The 23,168-nt window shown below is 38.6% G+C and overlaps 1 protein-coding gene across 3 annotated transcripts in view; it reads left to right on the top strand.

Annotated features, from left to right (window-relative positions):
- LOC113051466 (uveal autoantigen with coiled-coil domains and ankyrin repeats protein-like) overlaps window positions 1-23,168 on the top strand; it is a 48,339-nt gene extending 25,171 nt beyond the window's left edge. For 2 of the 3 annotated variants that reach the window (XM_026215237.1, XM_026215238.1), the window contains 18 exons: window positions 747-877; window positions 6,565-6,653; window positions 7,110-7,174; window positions 9,129-9,186; window positions 9,619-9,689; window positions 10,262-10,368; window positions 10,858-11,039; window positions 12,148-12,185; window positions 13,009-13,062; window positions 13,623-13,730; window positions 13,954-13,986; window positions 14,185-14,277; window positions 14,398-14,428; window positions 14,603-14,652; window positions 17,047-19,725; window positions 19,822-19,974; window positions 21,039-21,104; window positions 21,344-23,168. In XM_026215237.1, coding sequence (XP_026071022.1) covers window positions 747-877; window positions 6,565-6,653; window positions 7,110-7,174; window positions 9,129-9,186; window positions 9,619-9,689; window positions 10,262-10,368; window positions 10,858-11,039; window positions 12,148-12,185; window positions 13,009-13,062; window positions 13,623-13,730; window positions 13,954-13,986; window positions 14,185-14,277; window positions 14,398-14,428; window positions 14,603-14,652; window positions 17,047-19,725; window positions 19,822-19,974; window positions 21,039-21,104; window positions 21,344-21,415 — 4,080 coding nt within the window. In that variant the 3' untranslated portion in view covers window positions 21,416-23,168. The remainder of the gene's footprint in view (window positions 1-746; window positions 878-6,564; window positions 6,654-7,109; window positions 7,175-9,128; window positions 9,187-9,618; window positions 9,690-10,261; window positions 10,369-10,857; window positions 11,040-12,147; window positions 12,186-13,008; window positions 13,063-13,622; window positions 13,731-13,953; window positions 13,987-14,184; window positions 14,278-14,397; window positions 14,429-14,602; window positions 14,653-17,046; window positions 19,726-19,821; window positions 19,975-21,038; window positions 21,105-21,343) is intronic. The other variant, XM_026215239.1, reaches the window with a different exon arrangement.

Genomic DNA, 23,168 nt, shown 5'->3' with positions numbered 1-23,168 from the left:
TCTTATTTATGCAAAGGCTGGAGGGATAGTGACCGATTATATAATTGAGTGTATGTGTTTGTTTGGCACTGGTCCGGTGTGGGAGAATAACATAGAACTCAGGAATGCAGCAGAATTCTCCTGGAGCTTGAACTGCTGCCTGAGATCTTTTGGAGCTTAGAAGTCTTTTGAAAAGCTTTTTTGAACTTTTATGATCATGCCAGGCTTAAAGCATCTTTTGTTGATGTAAAAGGTTTTTTTTTTTTTTTTTTTTTTTTTTTGATGTGTATTAATACTACTCTAAAGTATCTATTTCCTTAGGTGTTACTTTTGGTTCTTAAGTTATTTAGTGTCCTGGGTGACTACAATTCTTTTTATTTATTATTTTATTTTAATTACATGTTTATTGACATTCAACATCATAAAAACATTTCCATTTCCATCAGATACATAGAAAACCCTTTTTTTCCTTTGTAGTGACCCCCCACCCCCTCAATTTATGTAAGAAAAGCTCTCATACTTTTTGTTTTGTGAATACTCCAAGCCTTTCATTTCTTGTTGTTCTTTTGAATCTTTGAATACGTGGTGTATTGGAGTTAACATTCCTTCATTCAGCTAATTACACTTGTGATCACCACCCTGATCATTAAGGGAGTCATGAATAATAGGTGTCACCTCAGCAGTTTTATTAAACATGACACTGCTGTTTTTGTGTACATGCTGATGTTATGAGTGTTCTGATATCTCTCTCTCTCTCTGACTTGTAGAACACAGACTGGAATAAGTATGACGACAAGCTGATGAAGGCAGTGGAGAAGAAGGATGTGGACAAGATTGCAACAGTGCTTGGCAAGAAAAACATAATTCCCACCAAACTTGACGTAGAGGGGCGCTCTGCGTAAGTACAGTATCTCTGTCACTAGGGATGGGTCACCATGGTTGACTAGTCATCTGATAACTGATTAGGCTATTAGTAAGGTCAACTAGTTTATCCAGATATATTTTTTTGTTTATGTGTTTAAGCAAGCATGTGAAGCTAAACAGTCCAAGATTGCAAAACTTGTTTCCAGAACCCTGCATTCTCATCTCTTTGCGTGTGGTCTAACATTTAACTTAGGAACACGTCCTTAAGAAATGTGGGCCATCTTGATGGGATTAACCCTGAAACCAGCCTAAATATGTCATTTTGTACAAACTGTGAGATTTCTCATAATACATCTCACATAGTTCCACAAATACTTTAACACTTTTTACATCTGCATATGTCTTGTATTACTGTATTACTTGTATTACTGTATTATAGGCATCAATAGTGTTCAAAATGTGTCATTATAGGAAAAAAATAATACATTTTCTTAATGTCTTGGGATTTCTGCTGTATCATGATATTAAACTCATGCTTTCAATATAGTGCATAGCTTTATCATGCATCAGACTGATTGTCACTTCATTAGCCATTTTCTTTAATTAGAGAGTCCTATTTATTTATGCATGTATTTATGTGGTTGTTCATGTGTTGGTCTTTAAAGTTTCACTGATAGGTTCATGTTTTGGTCCAATCTGTACTGAAGCATTTTGTGTGTGCCCAAGAGTTTGAGTTAAGATTAGAAAACATGTTGTAGTTAGAGCTTCACTCGGCACAGACCAGATGAGTCCAGAACAGTCGGGGTCTCCTGGGCCAGAAGTGGGTCTTCAGTAGGGATGGGTACTTAAACCCGGTATTAAAATGGCCCCGGGGCTAAATTATGAAAGACCGTAGTATCAGTAAGATCTGACGGTATCGGTTCTGCTTTAGGTACTGGAGGGGAAAAAATTTATGCACTATGTATTTTTTCTTAATAATGTTATCGTGCACATTTTACCTCACCAAACATTTCTAATGTGCGATCATATTAAGACGCATAAGGGGCCGTTCACATATCGCGTCTTTTGCGCACTCAAGTTCGATATTTCAAATGTAGGCGCGCGGTATGCGCGCTCATAATGGAAGCGACGCGGTCGCGGTGAGCACGCAGTGCGACGAGCTCATTTTCTCCAGGCGCGTCCGCACCACATCGAGTTAAAAACATCTCAACTTTTCAGAATGCCGCAAGCGCACCGCAGGTCATGTAGCTTCCTCACCTTTTCCATAACAACGTTGAAAGCTCAGCCAAGATAAAGGAACAGCTTATAGCTGTATGTGGATTTTTTTATTAATTTAGTAGCAGAGCTACTGCAAGCAGTTTTTAGTGCTGCAAATCCATTTATCCATTGCTGAAATTTCCGCGTCTTCATGGAGAGAGCAGGTCATGGTTGCTTAGCAACGACAGCCTCCTCAGGAGCGCAAGTGCCTGAAGGCTTTGGGGGAAAAAAATCTGAAAGTGGTGCGCCTAGCGCTTTCCACGAGTTTTTAGACGCGATAAGTGAACAGCCCCTTACAGTACGAAAACTCCTGCTTAATACAAAGAGTGACGATGGCGGAGAGAGCAAAACGTTCCAAAGTGTGGTTATACTTCACTAGAGTTGATGCAGACAATGCTCGTCGTCATAAGTGCAACAAAATTTTTGCATGTAAGGGCGGAAACACAAGCAATCCGTCAAAGCATCTTTCGAAAGTGAATTATGTGCAGACAGAGAAATGCAAAGTTTTAGACTGCCTAACCCAACACAAAGTACCGATAAGAATACCGTTAAAGTACCGGACCGTTAAGCAGTATCGGTAAGAGTAGTAATACCGTTAAAACCTTAACGATACCCATCCCTAGTCTTCAGTGAGTAAATCTATGCTTATGTACACAGACTATTTAATTTAGGTGCTAGACCCCGCCTTCCTAAACCATCATGTTAACTGCTTACTCAATCTTCTTCTGAAAGCTCCAAGTACATAGAGCTTTAGATTATGCCTTTTTATTTTGAGATAAGAAAATCCAGGGTGGATTATTGAACCCCATAATTTGATATCACTGATGTTCCACATTATTACACTGCCACACAGTAGACTTTCCCTGGTGGATCAACCGTGTCTTTTCTGTTTAGAAAGCCTAGTTGGCCTCCCATCTGTCTCTGATGTTTTACTGCCTCGACAAGAGTCAATGTAGGGCATAGACACAGCTTGATTTAACCACAGCTTTTTTTCATTCCCTCATTTAAAGCCATCAGCTTCCCCTTTGGGTATTTTGTAATAGTGTGAGATTCTTCTTGTACTGTTGGTAGGAGAAGAGCTTGACTTGTAATAGGGTGCTAGAATTTCTCAGGACTAAATCAAGAGCATCGGTCACCGTCACAGTCGCCGGGTCGGCGTTATAGTGTAACAGAGCTCAATTAATAAACACCAGCCTGTTATATGAAACATGCTTGTGTATGTCAGTACACCATTATGGTTGCCAGATGACCTGAACATGGGGATATGCAGCCTTTTTGTGCATTGTTGAGTGGAATACACAGGTAAAATGTTGACTTAGGAAATCATCTGTTCATATATAGCTTCTCCAGCCTGTTATTTCCCTCACCGGTCAGATGGCTAACAGGGAGGGCAGACCACAGGGCTTGTAAGGTGTAACACAGTAGTTCTGGTGTGTAAATTGGTAACCTGCGTTAGGACAGCATTTTTGCCTTGTGGGCAGATGGAAAGGAGCAAATTCTTTTAGTAACAGTATGGAATGAAATACACCTGCTTGATAGAGCTTGCTAATAGCTGGTTAGCTCACAGGAAATGGACTAAGCCTTCCTGCTGTGGCAGTAACAACATTTTGTTTCTGTAACACATCCAGTTTTGAAAATAGATTTGTACACTGTTTGCAATTAACACTTGGCAAGTTCCAAGTGAGAGTAAAAATGGTTTTGGTTAGTGAATAAGTTGGCCTGTAACTTTGTTTAGGAACTGAAACATAATAGGGCGTTGTTTAAATAAAATTGCAAGTATGAAAACGGTTAAAAAATATTTTTTTTGTACAAACCCGATTCCAGAGAAGTTGGGACACTGTTCAAATTGTGAATAAAAACAGAATGCAATGATGTGGAAGTTTCAAATTGTAATATTTTATTCAGAATACAACATAGGTGACATATCAAATGTTTAAACTGAGAAAATATTTCATTTTAAGGGAAAATAAGTTGATTTTAAATTTCATGGCATGAACACATCTCAAAAACTTGGGACAAGGCCATGTTTACCACTGTGTGGCATCCCTTCTTCTTTTTATAACAGTCTGCAAACGACTGGGGACTGAGGGGACGAGTTGCTCAAGTTTAGGAATAGGAATGTTGTCCCATTCTTGTCTAATACAGGCTTCTAGTTGCTCAACTGTTTTAGGTAATCTTCATCGTATCTTCCTCTGTATGATGCACCAAATGTTTTCTATGAGTGAAAGATCTGGTCTGCAGGCTGGCCAGTTCAGTACCCTGATCCTCTTTCTACACAGCCATGATGTTGTAATTGATGCAGTATGTGGTCTGGCATTGTCATGTTGGAAAATCTAAGATCTTCCCTGAAAGAGACGACGTCTGGATGGGAGCATATGTTGTTCTTGAACTTGGATATACCTTTCAGCATTGATGGTGCCTTTCCAGATGTGTAAGCTGCCCATGCCACACGCACTCATGCAACCCCATACCATCAGAGATGCAGGCTTCTGAACTGAGCGCTGATAACAACTTGGGTTTTCCTTTGTCCTCTTTAGTCCGGATAACATGGCGTCCCAGTTTTCCAGAAATAACTTCAAATTTTGATTCGTCTGACCACAGAACAGTTTTCCAGTTTACCACAGTCCACCTATAGAGTTTTAGCCGGCAACGGCGAATGGCTCGGTGGATTGTGTTCACCGACAATATTTTCTGGAAGTATTTCTGAGCCCACGTTGTGATTTCCGTTATAGTAGCATTTCTGTATGTGATGCAGTAACGAAGATCACGGGCATCCAGTATGGTTTCCCGGCCTTGACCCTTAAGCACAGAGATAGTTTCAGATTCTCTGAATGTTTGGATGATATTATGCACTGTAGATGATGATAACATCAAACTCTTTACAATTTTTCCTTTGAGAAACTCCTGTCTGAGATTAATCCACTATTTTTCGCTACAGCATTGGGGGAATTGGTGATCCTCTGCCCATCTTGACTTCTGAGAGACACTGCCACTCTGAGAGGCTCTTTTTATACCCAATCATGTTGCCAGTTGACCTAATAAGTTGCAAATTGGTCCTCCAGCTGTTCCTATTATTGCTTATTGCTTATTGCTACCTGTCCCAACTTTTTTGGAATTTGTAGCTCTCATGAAATCCAAAATTAGCCAATATTTGGCATGACATTTCTAAATGTCTCACTTTCAACATTTGATATGATTTTCTATTGTGAATAAAATATAAGTTTGAGATTTGTAAATCATTCCATTCCTTTTTTTACTCAATTTGTACAGTGTCCCAACTTTTTTGGAATCGGGTTTGTAATTGAAATAAAGAAATATTTATGACTAGTAAAGGTTCTCAGTTTGTTCACCGTTGACTGATGTGTTCGAAAGAATGTTTTGGACACTGATTACACAAAGACTTTTTGAGTTACTTAATATTTTTCTACTATAAGAGGCTTTTAAGTAAGAAGTCTTTAAAAGTATTGCGTTCAGTAAAGTGAAATTCCTAATGCATTCCACACTTAGCAGATATTCAGATACATTGAAATGGCTTTTGCTGAACTACAGAGACTCTGGTGACAGACTAGTACAGCATGCAATAGTCTTGTTTTGAATTCAGATTCCCTCATCTATAAATACATAATGCATCTTGAAGCCACAGATATGTGAGTCTGCCAAGGAGATGGAGCCAAGCTAGAATGACATGTCTGGGTCTTCATGGCCATCTGAGCTCTTCAGTCTCTTCTGATGAGGGACACTTACCATTATAAGTCACCTTCATTCCATATACCTAATAAAATGTTATTGCATTATCATTTTTAATTATGAAATCATATTTGGTGGAACCTGCAAAAGCAGTGAGATTGTGATGTACAGTATATCGACATGTTGCTGGAACTATATTGATAACACGTATGATAAATTCTCTGTCCCGATTCTAACAATAACAAATGGCCACCCATCCATCGCTCCATGGGTGGTTGTTTGGGACAGTGTGTGGAGTTATCCACAGTTTCACATGTCAAGCTTCAGGTCAAAGGCCTGTCTAGATGTTTGGCTTCTCACCATCAACACGGTCTAAAATAATACTTTCCAAACACAGGTGAAAATCTGCACGTGTGACTTTTACAACTTGTCTCAGAGGACATTCTCACCTCTTTAACAACTAGCTCAAAGTGCTCTTGCATCTTGCACATAAAGTAAGAAGTGAATGTGAATTAATTAAATATGGACATTTATCTTGGCCATCATTTTGATAACGGACGTATGTTTATATGAGATATATGAGAAATTAAAATAATGCTAATCTAATGTAAAGTGAGGAGTTTTGATTGCGGAATGCATTTGAGAGAAAAAGTTGAGCTTCTCTTAATGGTAGTCCTTTCTTCCTCTAGAATGCTGATGATGGTGGATGATGGACTCGCCATAACTTTAACCCTTTCACCCATTTGTATTCCTTTCTCTCTCTCTCTTTCTCTTCAGGTTCCATCTTGCTGCCACCAGAGGACATCTCGACTGCCTGAGTCTCTTTCTTAATCATGGTGTGGATATCACAGCCACGGATGCCACAGGTGAGGAACCTAACTGTACCATTTCCGTGTTTGGAAAATATAATTTTAGACCGTGTTGATGGTGAAGAAGCCAAAAATGTAGACAGGCCTTTGACCTGAAGCTTGGCTAATGGTTAGAAATTTGTAGTATTCTAGGGTGAAATATCTCTGAAAATGTAAATGACATAGCCACACATTCTTCACCAGAGAGTGAGGTTATTCTGGCAAATATTTGAAAGCCATAAAGGGAACACTATAAACTGGTAAGTATAGAAGAACTGTTTTATGTGAAATGGGAATAAATGTGGTGCATTTTTTTTTTTTTTTTTTTATATTTTTTACGACTATTACGGTTGACATTGGTCTTTAAAAGCATACTGGTTAAGATGGGTTCATCTAAAACACTTTTGTTATTTAATGGCTCCTATTGATTACTATTGATATCCTATTGATTATTGATTACTATTGTTCTTGTAGGAAAAAACGCCTTGCACCTGGCAGCCAGAAATGCCCAGTCACAGTGTGTGCAGAAACTACTGCAGGTAAAGCCACTTTTCACAGTCAACACAGTTGTAAGGAAAGGATAGAAATGTATTTTATAAAGCCAGACAAGTTCTGCTCTATTGTATCCTCTTTTTGAAGTGAAGGAAAGTATTGAATCGTATTTTTGAAGTGTAGATGGGAGGCTTTCTGAGGTCTGTGGTATGAACTTCAGAAAGGATTATTTAAAGCCTTCATTGTAGGGCTATGCCAATACATTCACGTGCCAATACTTGTGTCAGTTTGTCCAGGTTTTCTCACTGTATTGGGTCAGTTCTTCTCTTGTTTGATACAATTTGCAAACCAGTTATATTGTTATATAGCATTGTGTTTGATCATGATGTACAATTAAGAGTCAGTAAGATTTTGAATGTTTTTGAAGTCTCTTACTGTATGTTCACCAAATGTATTTATTTGATCAAAAATGCACTAAAATATAGTACTACTTTTAAAATGTTATATAATTTTTTTTTTTTAATGTAATTATTCACAGTGATTGCAAAGAATTGGTTCTTAAGAAACATTTCTTACCACAGCTGAAAGTAGTTATGCTGCTTAATATTTTATTGTGGGAACTGTAATGCATTTTGTTTTTCAGGATTCTTGAAAAGGATATTCTAAATAATTTTTTTTTTTAAAGATTCAATAAATAATTTTTGATTGTTTTTAAAAAAAATACAGTTTAAATTAAGTATTGAACAGTATGTTTTCTGATTTGTGTACTATGTTATAGGGTGATACCCAGTTCTACTTCCAGTTCTGCCATCTGTGTGTTAAAGGAAGGGCCCCAAAATGTTATTTTTTATTTTTTGTAAACCTTTATTGCTCTTGGTAAGCTCACTCCAGCCTGCAGGCTCAAAAACAAAGTGCAACTAACAAAGCGAAGACCTGAACTCAGTTGCGTAATACTGAACCTGACATCCTGATTATGAGAAAATGATGGTGTTTGAAGGCAAATCGCGCACAGCTTGTTTACAGATGCGCTGCTTAATTTCAATCAATTAATCCACAAACACATTTTGCAAGAGGGTAAAACTCTGTCGCTGTGTCATTGTGAGTGATGGTGCTCGAGATAATTAAGATGGGAAATGATTCCTATCACTTGCTCGGTGACTCTGAGAAAAGCATCTTTGTCACAGTGACTTGTTTGTGTTAATTACTTTGTACCACAGGGAGCAAAATTAGAAAAATCTGACTTGACTAATTACGTATAAATGAGTTTTAAAGTTTGTTTAATGCTTGCCTTTGAAATCACTGACAGCTAGTATAAAGCATAATCCACCATAATGCTCTGCCAGTGTCAAGACTCTGTCCTGCTTCTCCAAACAACATTGACTCGGTGGATGAGAGTATTTTCACGGGTGTGTGCAGTGTTGACAGGCTGCCCATACTGTAACCTGCAGGCAATATTTCTATGCCATCATCATGTGCAATCTGAAACCGGCTCTTAGAGCCCATCAGATAGAGTTACCCAGGACACAGTTAGCCAGCAGGACCGTTTGACATCGCTACTGGTTTTGGAGGCTGTTGCTAGAGTATAAAAGGTTTTTATAGTGACTGAAGTCAGAGGATTTGTTTTGTAAGCGGTTGCAAAAAAGAAGTTGAGAAAGTAGGACAGATAGTGGAATATGACGAGAGTAAAAGAGATTTTAGAAATGAGGGCACAGGGGGTGGTGGGACGGAAGACCACGGAGGCCAGTATCTTAGCAACACTCCTTTGCTTGACCTGGTTTCACTTCTCGGGTTCAGAGTCATTTGAAAGATTCAAACTAGTGTCTCTCACACACACGTCACTCTGATCCTTTCTTGGTTTTTGTGTTCTTCTGTTGAGGAGCGGTCGGTCATCATGGATGTTTTTAAAAGTTTAAACCCATCCGCTGGCCTTTTAAAACTTAATAGCCATGAAGTGTTTCTGTATGGCTTGACTGTGAGTGTGACGAGGGTTTTGTCTTTCAGCACAATTGCCCAGTGGGAAATGTGGACCTGCAGGGAAGAACCGCCTTGCATGATGCTGGTAAGTAAAAAGCTTTGTACATTTTGAGGTTTTGTTGGAAATTAACCCTGTAGTCCCCTCTCTCTTCCACCTAGCTTGGGGGTTTCATGCTCTCTCCAATTTTCTTTGCTCTTTCATTATTTCTTTTAACTTCTTTCCTACAACAAGTGGTGAAGCAGAGATGGAAGGGGATGGGAATGAAAGATGAATGCTTGAATGTGATTCTTTGCGGCAGCAGCAGTTGTAATCAATGAGATGTAGTTCATAGGCTTATTTTCCTTCCCTCAGATGGCTTTCATGTAAGATTTAAAGCTCTTGCTCTTGTTCGGTGCCCAGTGGAGGTTTTTCATTTATTTATTTATTTATTGAGTGTGATGTCAGATGAGTCTACTGAATCTAATTTGCATGCTTGGGGGAAATGTTAAGGAATATTATTATTGTTTGTCTTTTCAGCTATGGCTGGCTGCTCCTCCAGCGTGAAGCTGCTCTGTGACAGTGGGGCATTGGTTAATGCCAGTGACTTTGTGAGTTATGTTTTGTGGGATGTTTAATATCCTGATTACTTAATGTTGTTCCATTTCTTTTATCTGGACAAATGTTTAGTACCGTATTTTCCGGACTAGAAATCACACTTTTTTTTTTAAGTTTGGCTGGTCCTGCGACTTATAGTCAGGTGCGACTTATTTATTAAAATTAATTTGACATGAACCAAGAGAAATGAACTAAGAGAAATGAACCGAGAAAACATTACCGTCTCCAGCCACGAGAGGGCGCTCTATGCTGCTCAGTGCTCCTGTAGTCTACACTGAAGACAGAGCGCCCTCTCGTGGCTGCAGATGGTAATGTTTCCTCTTGGTTCTTGGTTCTAAATAAATGTGACTTATAGTCCAGTGCCACTTATGTTTTTTTTCCTCATCATGACCTATTTTTGGACTGATGTGACTTATACTCAGGTGCGACTTATAGTCTGAAAAATACAGTATTTACATTCCCCCTCAGATATACTTTATCTTTAAATGTTCTCTCAGATTATATTTTTTAATGTCTTTTCTGTTTGAGTTGATGCGAATGTGCGCTTTTACATTTGTGTTTATAGGACGGTCGGACCCCATTGATCCTTGCCACTCAGATGTGTCATCCACACATCTGTCAGCTGCTGTTAGAACGAGGAAGTGACATCACAGTCAGAGACAAACAGAATAAGTAAATATCACATTCATATTTTTCAGTAATTGATTTTCATTGGCTCGTTTCTTGATTTTTCTTTCTTTTTTCTTGTTTTTATTAATCTGTTGAACTTTCTTTTATTGAATCTCTTTAGAATTTACTGTAAGAGACGGCACTGCCGTTTTTTACTTGAATGTGCAAGGCTTCCGGTGTCAGATGCTTCCTGTTATTTTAGCTGCTTGAAAATTAGTATTGGTATTTTTAAAAAAAAATTTATTTTTTGAATCTTAATATTTTAATTCATCATCATAAACAATGGTTTGTAGTGCAAGCAGTTTAACATATAAATAACAGTTTATATAGTTCATGTTGAACAGTTTAACATGAAAAATAAGCCGAATAGAGGGATATAAAATGTATTGTTCTTGTTCTAATCGTTTACAGGTGCATTTTTAAATGTAATATTTTGATGTCTTTGTCAGTCATATTGAAGCTATGTGTTTGTGTACTTCTTTGTTCACCCAGAACAGCATTGATTCATGGCTGCGAATTTGCTTGTAAGGATGCTGTGGACGTTTTGTTGAAACATGGCGCTGATGTCACTGCGGTGGATGGTTCTGGCCATGACAGTTATCACTATGCACGGCTAGGCAAAAAGCAGGAGCTCGTCTCTCTTGTCAAGAGTTACCTGGACAGTGCCACGAAAGGTTTTTGTTGCTTCCTGTTTCTCTCTCTCTCACGTCTACAGTGTCTAAAGAGCAATAGAGCAGTGCTTTAAATCATAAATTGAAAGGAGCTAAATTGTACTTTAAATTGCATTGGCTCAACAATGTATACAGTTATTAACATGAACGCAATTGGAAAATTTTGTAATGCATGAGCAAAAATGGCAATGTGATTCAGTGGCCCAAAACATAGAACAAACATTGGACCAAATTACTTTTAAATATGTCCAGAGATTGTTGTGTTTGATTGGACGCACAGTTTTATGGTTGGCTGCATGTTATTATTCGCATCGGTTATTGTTTGTCACATACGAACAGATAGAAGTCTGCAATCTAATGTACTGGACAGTCAGTGATGTAAGTGAGAAAGAAAGCACAAGAGGTCAGATTAAAGAAGGGAATCAACATTTTTAAATTGAAAACAAAAAAGCAGCATATAATGTAATCTTTCATTGCAGTTTCACAGTCCTAGCTTTTAGTTGATGTGGCCAGAGCAAGCACTTGAAATAGCCATAATGACAACAAACGAACAGAGCGAAAAGAAATGATTTGCCAAGCTATTTCTGGCAATATTATTACTAACAGTAGGCCACTATTATCATTGGAACAAGATATTCCTTTATCACCTCATTAATTCCATTGTTCCATTCCATTGTGCTTTCAACATTCAACATACTTGAATGAAACACAAACATCACTTAAATGTGATGTTTTTGTTTCATTCAAGTATGTTTCATTTATGGCAACTTTTCACAGAAATGCTGATGAAAATTTCTGCCATTCTTGGTGTAAATCAGTTGAATGCGATTCTTCATAGGTTTTTAATCCTTTTCCCCCCTGCAGTTCGCATTACTTTTTTGCATCACTTTTGGTGTGAAATAGACCTTTATCAGGTTTTAAGGTTATAGAGATCAAAGCCTATGCGCACACTTCCTAAGAAGAGTGTAGAGCAGTGTGTTTTCAAGCCTCATGCTTCAGATTGAAAGAGAAGAGCTACTTATACATACTAGAAAAACATCCCTATACTAGTCCTGTATTTTTTTTCTTCTTTCAATTCCATGAATTACTAATTAATCCTTTATGTTCACAGCAAAAGAGGCTGCCAAGATGGAACCGAAAAAGAGACAGGTATATGCAGCATTTTCACCTTCATTTCATTCTGAGCATCTCCATGCAGATGAGATTTTAAAGAAACATAATATACAGATTATAGTCAATAACAACAAGTTAGACCTTGTCCCCCTTATTTATTAATTTTTGGCATTGTCTGAATTTTTTGTATAACTGATCCAGAATGCACTGATATATTTTCTTTGGACATACTGCACAGAGAAAGTCTGTCTTCATTCTCATTGTAATTTCACTGAAGCCATCTATAGCAGAGTCTGTGTCTAGAGTCTGAAATCATACAAATGGGATTCGTGATTGATGTGCAGAGAGCGCAATTTAGTTTTTCGTATTTCAGCACTTATACCTCTATTAAATGGAGAACAAATTACTTCAGACTAATCTAATTCCTTACTTCATACCATGTGTCTGTGTCTAATCTAATCTGATTGTACCTGCAGAAGCGACTGCAGTGCTGTAGAAACTTTTATGCACTACTGCCATCCAGTGTTTAATGAAAGACAACATTTCCTCTGAAATAATCATCTCCGGCACTTTTTTTTATAATTTAACCCACTTTTTGTCCTGAAGTTAACTTATGATAGTCATATTTTTAAGGTCAAGATGTAATCACCAAGTACCATTATTATCTGGGGACATTAATTATCAGGGACCACTCATTTCTAACATGTGGATTTGTCAGAAGTACACGTAGAGCAGCAGTTTCTGACCCACCCACACACACTTTACTGTTTATCATGTTATGCAATTAGATTCGAAAGACATCCTGATTATTTTTGTGCAGTTTACCATATTTATATATTTTCTTTTCTGTTTGTGTCAGTTGCAGTCTGGGGAGTTGGTCTCTGAAACCTCTAACCGTGATAAGATCATACAGGTCAGGGCCATTCAGCTCTATGACTGCTGCCTGTAAATTATTTCATTATTAGACCTGGACTTAAGGCCCGTTCACACCAAGCACGATAACTATAAAGATAACGATAAAAATATAGTTCTAAAAATCATTCTCAGTATTAAAGAATAGCGGAATCCACACCACAACTATAACAATAAAGGCACTGAGAAACGATATCGTTGGAATCACTTGCAGAAGATTTTTTTTCTCTGATGAATGATAAAAACATTGCCAACCAATCAGAATCAATCCTGCTGTAATGAGCTCGAGAATTTAAAGCAGCAGACGCGTGTCTACTTAGAATACACAGACAATATCGTTCGCTGGTGTGGACGCTAATATCGTTAACTTTTTAGTTATCTTTATAGTTATCGTTCTTGGTGTGAACGGGCCTTTATTCTGTGCCATTTGCATGTTTTTTTACACATTCGGAAGCTGAATTAGTGTAAAACATTCATCATGAACATTGTTGCATTGCAAACTGTACATAGGTACAAATGAGTGGGCAATTAATGACTGTTTGTAACGTTTATGTTTTCTAGGACCTAGAGAAACAGAATGAGAGCCAACAGGGGACACTAGAGAAGTTCCAGCAGGAGCAGAGAACACTGCTTGATAAAGTTAATTCGCTTCAGCACCAACTCAGCCAGGTGTTTCTTTGTTTTGTTTTTTTAATAATTAGTCAATTTATTTGCAAGCCTGCACGTTGGTTTCAGCACTGCAGTAAATAGTAAAAGAAGCCAAGAAAAATTAATGATATTAATCTCGTATGCGTTTATCTGTGTAGGCAGTTGTGTGTTTATATTTGAATAGTTCAAAAAGATATCTTGTGTAATACATGTTCTCTGTCACTCTGTTCTTTCCTTCTTTCAGAATAATTCAACAGTAGAGGACCTTCACAAGGAGGTAATTTGTGTGTTGTCCTGGAAAATGCCGCCTTCTGTCCTAGTGACATTGTCCTCTTTCATTTTAATTTCTTAAATATTTTCTTCCCATTTCTTTCATTGTATTGACACAAGGTTATTTGTTTATTTTAATTAAGGTTGGGTGTTAGTTGCTGTTAAATATGCATGTGTATCTGTGTATCTGTGTTTTCTACACCAGAGAGAACAGCTGAAGCGTTTACTTTCTGCCAAAGAGAAGGAGGAAGGAGCCAGGGCTGTAGAGACTGTGAGAGTCCAGCAGCGGAGCCATTTGGTCAGTAAACATCTTTGCAACATGCTTTTTAAAGACTGCTGCTCTTTAACTCCTGATCCAGCATCCCATGATCAAAGATTGATGAGATGATGAATAAATCTGCATGTTTTTATTTTACAGGGAGATTACCCTGGCCAGTCTGTGATCAAAGGTGATTTTGTCTTGAAATTCTGAATCTTTATGCTAATTAAGTTTGCCCCTTGATATCAGAGACCTCAATATAAAGCGTGTTCTGAGTGTAGGGATTTCAGAAAAGTAGTTTTTCCTGTAAGTGAAGGTGGGTTTGTGTGTGTGTTTTCATATTGGGTACTTTTTTTTTCTGCAGGAAAAGACAATGTATTAGTGAGACAGTCACACAGCTTGGATTCAGCTCAGGTGAATTTCGATTTCTTTAAACTCTTCTTAACATAAATGCCATGAGTTTGTGTTGAGGCCAAAAGCCTAATTACATTTTATGTAAAATTTAAACCAACTTCAACACGTGCCAGTTGGGACGAACTTGAAGTTAAAGGGCTTTCAGGAAACAGTTGTGGAATGACTACAGAAGTATGAGAGGATTGATTTCTGAGGGATTTTACTGTTGTACTGCTACTAACAGATTTTTTTACATTTTGCATTAAAAACATGTCTATCGTTAAAGTATGGAATGCTTTCGATTACCACAATAAAACACAATAAGACCTAAACATTTTTATGTTTATATATATATATATATATATATATATATATATATATATATATATATATATATATATATATATATATGTATATATATATGTGTGTGTATATATATACTTGTTGCACACCAGTGGGTTTTTTTTTCTAAGGCATGTTTATAAAAATTATTTTAAAGGGGTCACATGACATTGCTAAAAAGAAATTTATTTTGTGTAATGCAATGTGTTTGTGGTTTAAGTTTCAAAGAACACATTATTTTCCATATACTGTACATTGTTGCTCCTTAATGCTCCGCCTTCTGAAACGTGCCTATTTTTACAAAGCTCATCATTCTGAAAAGCAAGGTATAAGCTGATTGGCCAACTATCCAGTGCGTTGTGATTGGCCGAATGCCTCAAGCATGAGATGGAAATAATATGACCCTTACCATACTGTGATGCCGTGTGTCCCGGCGGGATGAGACAAAACCAATAAAACCTATTACAAATGAGGCATTTGTTGCATCCAGTGGGCACATAATTACGGATTATAATGACTTATACTGTCTTTTTACGCATTGCGTTGCATCGTGCTGTGTAAATATATAAAACCGTGTCTGCATTTGTGATCGGAGAAAGGACAAACACAAGCTCTAACAGTTACTCTACACTAATCAGAACTGCCGTTTTGAATCATCAGTGGCGGATCCTTTACATATGAAAACATACTGTACTTACAGACTGTGAGTCAGAAGCACTAGACAGTCCTTGCAAAGTTTGAACTGCCCCACTTTAAAGAAACAGACACCGTCATTGTAGGCTGCTCTCACAGGAAGCCGTCCTTGTCCTCTGCAAAATGCGCTGCACAAATCTGAATATTTGGGTTGAACTGTTCCGGAACAGTGTTGTAAATACACTTAACCACTGATTTCTGGTTGTGTCCTGTTTTGGAAGCCCAAACAAAGTAGCTTCACTTTCCACAACATGGTGCTGGCAGCAACAGTGAGAATAAAAGTTACGCCGTCGTTAAGAGTGGTTGACTCTTAACTTCTATAAAGAATATCTCTTTGGGTTTGAGACTTTAGTCTTTGCAACTTTACAAATCTTATTTATGCACCCAGAGCTTGTAACACTCCAAAGAGAAAGGAAAAATTTTTTATCGCATCCATATGACCCCTTTAAATGTCCTAATTGAACTATGGCTTAATCCAGGTTTAGTCTAAGCCCCGTATGTGAAACCAGGTCTATATGTACTTTCATAAATACACAGGAGCCAGTCAGTTCAGTAGACATAAAAAGAGGCCTGTTTTTATTATGGAGTTCAACAATAGCATCAAACTTCTAAGTGCAAATGCTTAAATTTAAAATCAAGAATTGATTCTGAAGGTTTCCTGAGCTTAGCATATAGTTATTTCTCTACTCCCAAGGTTTGATATTTTATATTGTATATTTTCCTTCTGATATTCAGTAATGCATAGAGCAGACTGGCTGTGTCAGCTGCGTTAAGCTTCAGAGAGGCAGTGGCATTCAGATTTTCAGAGTTGCATCCTCTCGTTTCATTTCAGAACCTCCATAGCCTGCAGTGTCAGAAGGGATTATGATTTATTAGGGCTATTCTCTGAAGGGACGTACTATGCCTGGGATCAGCTTTTGGGCAGACTTGGTGGATACAATTTTGTTGTCACATTAGCACCAGAGACGACTTTACTCTCACCTATGTTAGAGGTCACTGCACATAAAAAAGATGAAAAAATGCACCTACTAAAGTAAGGATCAGATGTCTGACTTTGGATGTGACCTAGATAAAACTTTCTTCAAAAGTTTTAAGCCCTATTGTGACCCCATATGACAAAATATATGAGAACCATTTAATCTTCGCTTTCTCTTTTAAAACTGGCTGCTGATGGCTTTATTTTATTTTATTTTTTTCATTATTTTAGCTTGCACCCCCCTCCCCCTTCCCCTAATTTCTTGTTCTAATAGAAAAAAAAATACTTTTCCAGTCTTTTCAACTGTGGCATTGTAACTATTCATGGAAAAACACTCAGACAAGATATACAGTCAGAATGTTTTGTGTGAATAATAATCAATGCCTACTTGTGTTTGAATTCAGATCTTAGAGCCTACAGGACCATCTCGATCTGTGGCACGACCTTTGGAGCTGTCTCAGCCAGTGGCTTGGGATCCTGAGACACTTTGTCAAGAGCTTGAATGTGTCCGCAGACAGCAGGAGGCTGCACAAGAGGAGGTGGGCCGCCTCCAAAAGGCTCTAGCATGCAAGTCTCAGGAATGTGAGGAGCTGACCAGGAAGTGTGAGACCATCAAACGTGAGTCGGATCAGCAGATACATGAGCTGGAGGAAGCCATGGGAGATATGCAGAAGCGAATGATAGACTCTGAGGCAAAGGTGAAACAGCTTCAGGCTCAAGTGGTGGCGGTAAAGGAGCACCTCAATAACCAAGTTGTTGATGACCTCAAAGCACAGCTGAATGAGGTGAAGGCAAAGTATGAGGGTGCTTCTGCTGAGGTTGGGCGAGTCAGGAATCATTTAAAGCAGAGTGAGAAAGCTTTGGAGGAGTATAAGAAAGGTGAAGGTCTTCTGGCTGTGGAGGTTGAGAGTCTCACCGCAGAGCTGAGTGCAATGAGAGAGGACCATAAAATCATGGAGGAGACACTCTTAAACATGCAGGGTCAAGTGAAGACATCAGAGGCCAGGTTGACATCAATGGTTCCAGGAGAGAAGTTTGACAACATGAAGAACCTCTTTACCAATGCTGTGGATGAGAAAGAGCTACAGTTGGCAGAGTTAAGGGAGGATTATGACCGTGTGCTGGAGGAAGTGGCAGAGCTCCACCGTGTGATGGACGACCGACAGTCTGTCCCCCTGCAAGAGCACGAGCGAGTCCGGGCTGCTCTGGAGGAGCAAAGCTCAACCCTGAAGAAGAAACTTGCTGACGTCACTGCAAAGTGTCAGTCATTAATTTGTGAAGTGGAGGAAGGCGAGGATGAGAGAGAACAGCTCAGAGAGCAGCTGCAGGAACTCGCCAACAATCTGAATACCAAGTTTGTGACATTGGAAAACCATGAGGAGGTGAAGAGGTCTATGGGTCTCGCTGTGGAGGAGTTGAGTGTTAGGTTAGCGGAGGAGACTGGGAAGAGAAAACAGGCTGAAGAGCAGCTACAGAGGTTGCAGGAAGAGAAGACCTCTCTTTGTGAAAACATTGCCAACCTGAGGAGCATGTACATCCCCTGTGAACGTTATGAGAGTGAGATGAGTACTCTCACAGAACGCAACAACGAACTGGAAAGAGATCTTAATAGTCTTCAGGATCAATACCACGAGAAAGTCAGTGAACTTGAGATTTTGGCAGCTGAAAAAGCATCACTGAAGCAGAGCTTTGACATTGAGTTTGTCACAAAGAATGAGAATGAGAGAGTGCAGACTGAGTTAAATGAAGCTTTGGAGAAAGCAAAGATTGAAATCGCAAAGTTGGAGGATGATTGCAGAGTTCGGGAAGCAGAGTTACAGAGGGTGAAAAAAGGAAATGCTATGTTGAATGAGGAGTTTGAGAATGTGCAGGCCAAGTTGGAAAATGACTATATCAGCCTTGTGGAACATGAGATATTGAAAAGCACAATGAGCAAAGCTTTATCAGAAGCAGAGGGAAGAGCTCAAGATGCCTACTCTAAGTACCAGTGTGCTCAAGAGAGCGCATCAAAGCTCCACATGGAAATCGAAGCACAGAAGAAAGAGTTGGATACTATTCAGGAGGCATTGCAGTTGAAGTTTGTTCCGTTGACTGCCATGGAGGAAAAAGAGATGCATTTCAACACTGCTCTGAAGGACTTGGCAGAAAAACTTGCCGAAATGCAGGAGATATGCAGTGATGAAAAGACCAAAGGGGAACGCCAAAGGCAAGAGAATGAAAAATTGAAGGATGAGATGGCAAATCTGCAGCAGAAACTTCAGACGGGGCTTGTGGCCAATGAGAAGTACAAGGAAGTGGAGGATCGCTGCACGGGCCAGGTGGAGGAGCTGAGTCTGAAGCTGATGGAGCTGGAGCAGCAATATAAAGAGGTTACGATCCAGCGGGCCGAGCTCGAGGAGAAAAATGCATTGTGCAACTCTGAGATCCAGAGTCTCCAAAAGAAACTGAATTGTGAGTATATCCATCTGGAGCAGTTCGAGGCCATGCAGGGCTCTCTGAGTGGCAGCCTGCAGGAGGCGCAAAAGGAGTGCAAGTGCTTACAAGAAGCTCACAGACTGGAAGTCCAGCGTGTTCATGAGCTAGAGAAACGGCTTCAGAGTCAGAGCTACGATGAGGCCCAGTATAGCCAGGTTAGAGAGGCTCTGGAGCGTGAGGTCAATAAGCTTCGCATGGCGCTGCGGGAGGAGGAAGAAACCAATGCACAGAGGGCTGAGGATGTAGCCACTCTACAGGCTGAGCTTCTCAGAGCCACGCATGCTCTGGATGATCTCCACAGCCATGAAGAGCAGGTGACCCTGCTCAGAGCTGAAAAGCACAAGCTGGAGGAGGAGGTGTGTAAACTTGGTGATCGGATGTCAGGACTGGATGAGCAATATGAGGATCTGTACAGGGAAACAACACTTGCTAGGGAGGGTGAGAAGAGGGCGAGAGCGGAAACCGAGACCCTGCAGGTAAAGAGTGCCTCCATTGAGAAGGAGATCCGAGATCTAAAAGAGAGATATGAGGAATCAATGAGCACCATTGGAGAACTGCAGAAGAGGATCCAGGCGTCCTCAGAGCAGACTGAGCTTAAAGACAAAAGGGTGAGATTGTCATATACTCATTGGTTATGTGGAAGAGCGTTCTCGATAAGTGCTTGATATTTTGTCAGATTATAAGCAAGGTGTTCTTCGTTTCAGATCACAGAACTGTTGGCAGACGTTGAAAGGCTGAAACAGGCTCTAAATGGCTTATCCCAGCTGGCTTATGCTGGCAACGTGTCCAACAAGAGACAGACTCAACACACTGACACACTCCATGCCCAGGTCAAGAGCCTCCAGCAGCAGCTGGCTGTGAGTAGCTCGGTGCACATATACATACCAGTGGATTTGTTTTAATTCCTCACAAATATGACCTTCCATCACCTTGGACTAAATATTACACTCACCTACTGACTGACTTGTGCTCATTATGGATTCTAGATCCTTCTGTCCTGTAATTAAAAAAGGTTGAAGGAACTGTTATTAATAGAATGGCCTCAGGGACCACTTTCTTTCTTTCAGTATTATTAAGAAGTTTACCAATATTTGAATTAAATAGTCTCCTTAACCTAAATGTTGTAGTATATGTATGATTTATTGTTAAACTAATGTAATAGTTTTATTTAAATACATTTTATAATTAAAAATATACACAGCCATTCAAAAGTTTGAGGTCTGTAAGATTTTCTTGTTGTGTTTTTGAAAATAAATTTGTGATTAGTGTTACAGTTTAAAATGTTTTCTATTTCAATATATTTAAAATGTATTCTTGTGATGACAAAGCTGAATTTTCAGCAGCCGTTACTCCAGTCTTCAGTGTCATGTGAATTTAATATGCTGATCTGGTGCTTAAGAAATAGTTCTCCTTATTTTTTTATCAATGTTGAAAGCATTTGTTCTGCTTAATATTTTTGTGGAATCAGTTCCTCCCCCCTCAACCAGAATTCTTTTTTTTATCAGTTAAATGTGTCTCTGTCTCTCGCTCTCTCTCTCTCTCAAAAAATAAAATAAAATAAATAAAAAAATCTCACAGACCTCAAACTTATACAGGTTTGAATCTCCTCTGCATTTTATCCCTACTTTCTAGTATCATTAGACTTTTTATTTATTTATTTGTCATTAGACAAATTTAAACAGTTTGTAACATTATAAAGAAAGTTATGGAGGAAATAATGTAATGAATGATTAGTTTTAGAGGAGAACCCTATGCCTCCCATTCCCACCCATCTCAGGGTATGTTTGTCTACAAGTCAGTTTTGTGAAATGTTTTGTTTTGCTGAAGTTGCATTGCGTTTATAAAGTAACTGACCATCTAACCTTACAAGACCTTATTAAAACAGTGCCTGATGTGTCTTGTCTTTTTTTTATCTAAACAGGATGCTGAGAGGCAACATAGAGAAGTGGTTTCAATTTATCGAACTCATCTGCTCAGTGCAGCACAGGTAATTGTCTGTGAATGTGAATTGAGTGTGTCGTTTTTTTTTTCTTCTTCTTTGTTTTGCAGTAGAAGTTCCTTTTATTTTGTTCTCATGTTAAGGACATTTATTGAAAACTCTTAGGTATGTTATATTGTATGGTTTTCTATGTACCATAATACTATATGGGTCATAGCCTGTAGTTGCATAGAAGTGTCTGGAAGCAATTCTAAATAACGAAATACCGCTCACTTATTGTCTTTCAGGGTCACATGGATGAAGATGTCCAAGCTGCCTTATTGCAGATCATTCGAATGAGACAAGGGTTTGTGTGTTGAACTCGGCACACTGAGACTACACTGACTCCAATTCATCATTCACAGAGTAACCTCCCATTCAGCTCAGTGCAGTTTGATACTGCTGTGGAGTACTTTGGTCGAAAAGTCACATTTTGCAACATTTGATATGCCCTGATTAGGTTGAGGGATGTAAGCACTAACAATATGGATCTGTAATATAGATTTGCTTAGTTGACACAACTAAATATAGCAATAGGGGTAGTTAAATCAATCCAGAAAACATAAATCATAAACACGAGAGGCAATGGATAATGATTTGATCACAAATAAGCATACTCGCTTAACTTGGTTCGCAATTACTAAATGCTCTAGTGTCAATGGAAAGTGCAGAATGCTGTAAAGCAAATGCTGTAAAAAAAAAACAAAAAAAAAAACTGCACATTCAGTGATTGAGTCTCATATACCCCTTTTTTCAAATTGAAATATCCCAACTAGTTTAAAGAAGAACATTCCCTCTCTCCACTCTTATAGTCAAGATACAGCTACAGTGTATTAATGAGAGATGCATCCCTTAAGAGATATTTTAAAGTTCTTTTCTCAGTCCACCATTATTATAATCTCTGCAATGGTTACAATAAGTTAGTGGTTTGAGGAAGCAGATCTTTTAGCACTAGTTTTAGGGAAACTAGCTTCGAGGCATTAGTGGAGTGGTGGGCACAGAGGCAAATCCTGGGCCTGACTAAGTTTTATGAAATGCCAGGGACATAGTTGTTGAATATCTTGCAATACAGAAAGTAATAGTATTACGTTTAAGTTAATGCACATGAAGTATACAGTAAGATAGCGTAAATGCACAGCACTGTTATCACTGTAAAAATAATTTGCACACACTTGTTTTGAAGGGGTCATGACAAAAGATCAAAGCACACCACTGCAGCTTCATCTTCCACTTGTGCAGTTTTGTCCTGATCCATAAACTGGATCATTTGTTTCAAATGTGCGTGATGTATTTGAGTCAGCGGGTGTCTGTTGGGTTGGGTGATTTAGGATGGAGTAGTTCTTTTACTAAAGTGTTTATGTAAAATTGCTTTGCTTCTGCAATGACAGCAACAGACTACATTTTATGAATGATTGTATGAGGGAAGTATTTAACACTGTGGACTTTCATAACACTCTATCCCTGTATCCTGGCTGATATCGCCATCTAGTGGTGTGACTTGGCTGGCCAAGTTTGATGTGTGGTTTAGTGTAAGAGAATGTGAACATTTTGGAATTCTCCCTTTTGATGCTTTCCAAATCTGATATATAATCTTTTACATGGCTATGTACTACTTTTGATTAATGAACACAATGTTGTGGTAAATATAAAAAAAAATCAGCAGGACTGGAATGGCACAATAATCGGTTCAGGTTTCCGAACATGATGGTAGACTTACATACTTAATACTTTGTGAATCTTTTTTTTTTTTTTTTCAATGAAACTGTCACATGATCCTCTGAATTTCCAATCAAATATTCTAAAATCGAGTTCCCAACCATGGCTTTCAGCATCTATTTTAAAACCACTACCGTAGTGCCATTTGGTTTGATTGGTATTAACTGATGCTATTGGTTCTCTCTGCCAGAATAACTAATTGCAACGGTTTCATTATTTATAAGTATTACTTTATAACTGTGCTCTTACGGTTATCAGTTAGTCTGTGTTTTCCCTTGGACATTTTCTCTCCTTTTTTTTCTTTTTTGGGTAAAATTTGGAGTCTAACATCAATAAAAGTGCCTCTTTTAGACTAAA

This window comes from Carassius auratus, chromosome 32, assembly GCF_003368295.1.
Source record: "Carassius auratus strain Wakin chromosome 32, ASM336829v1, whole genome shotgun sequence".
Classification (NCBI taxonomy): domain Eukaryota; kingdom Metazoa; phylum Chordata; class Actinopteri; order Cypriniformes; family Cyprinidae; genus Carassius; species Carassius auratus.
This window is presented reverse-complemented; position numbering and strand designations above follow the sequence as displayed.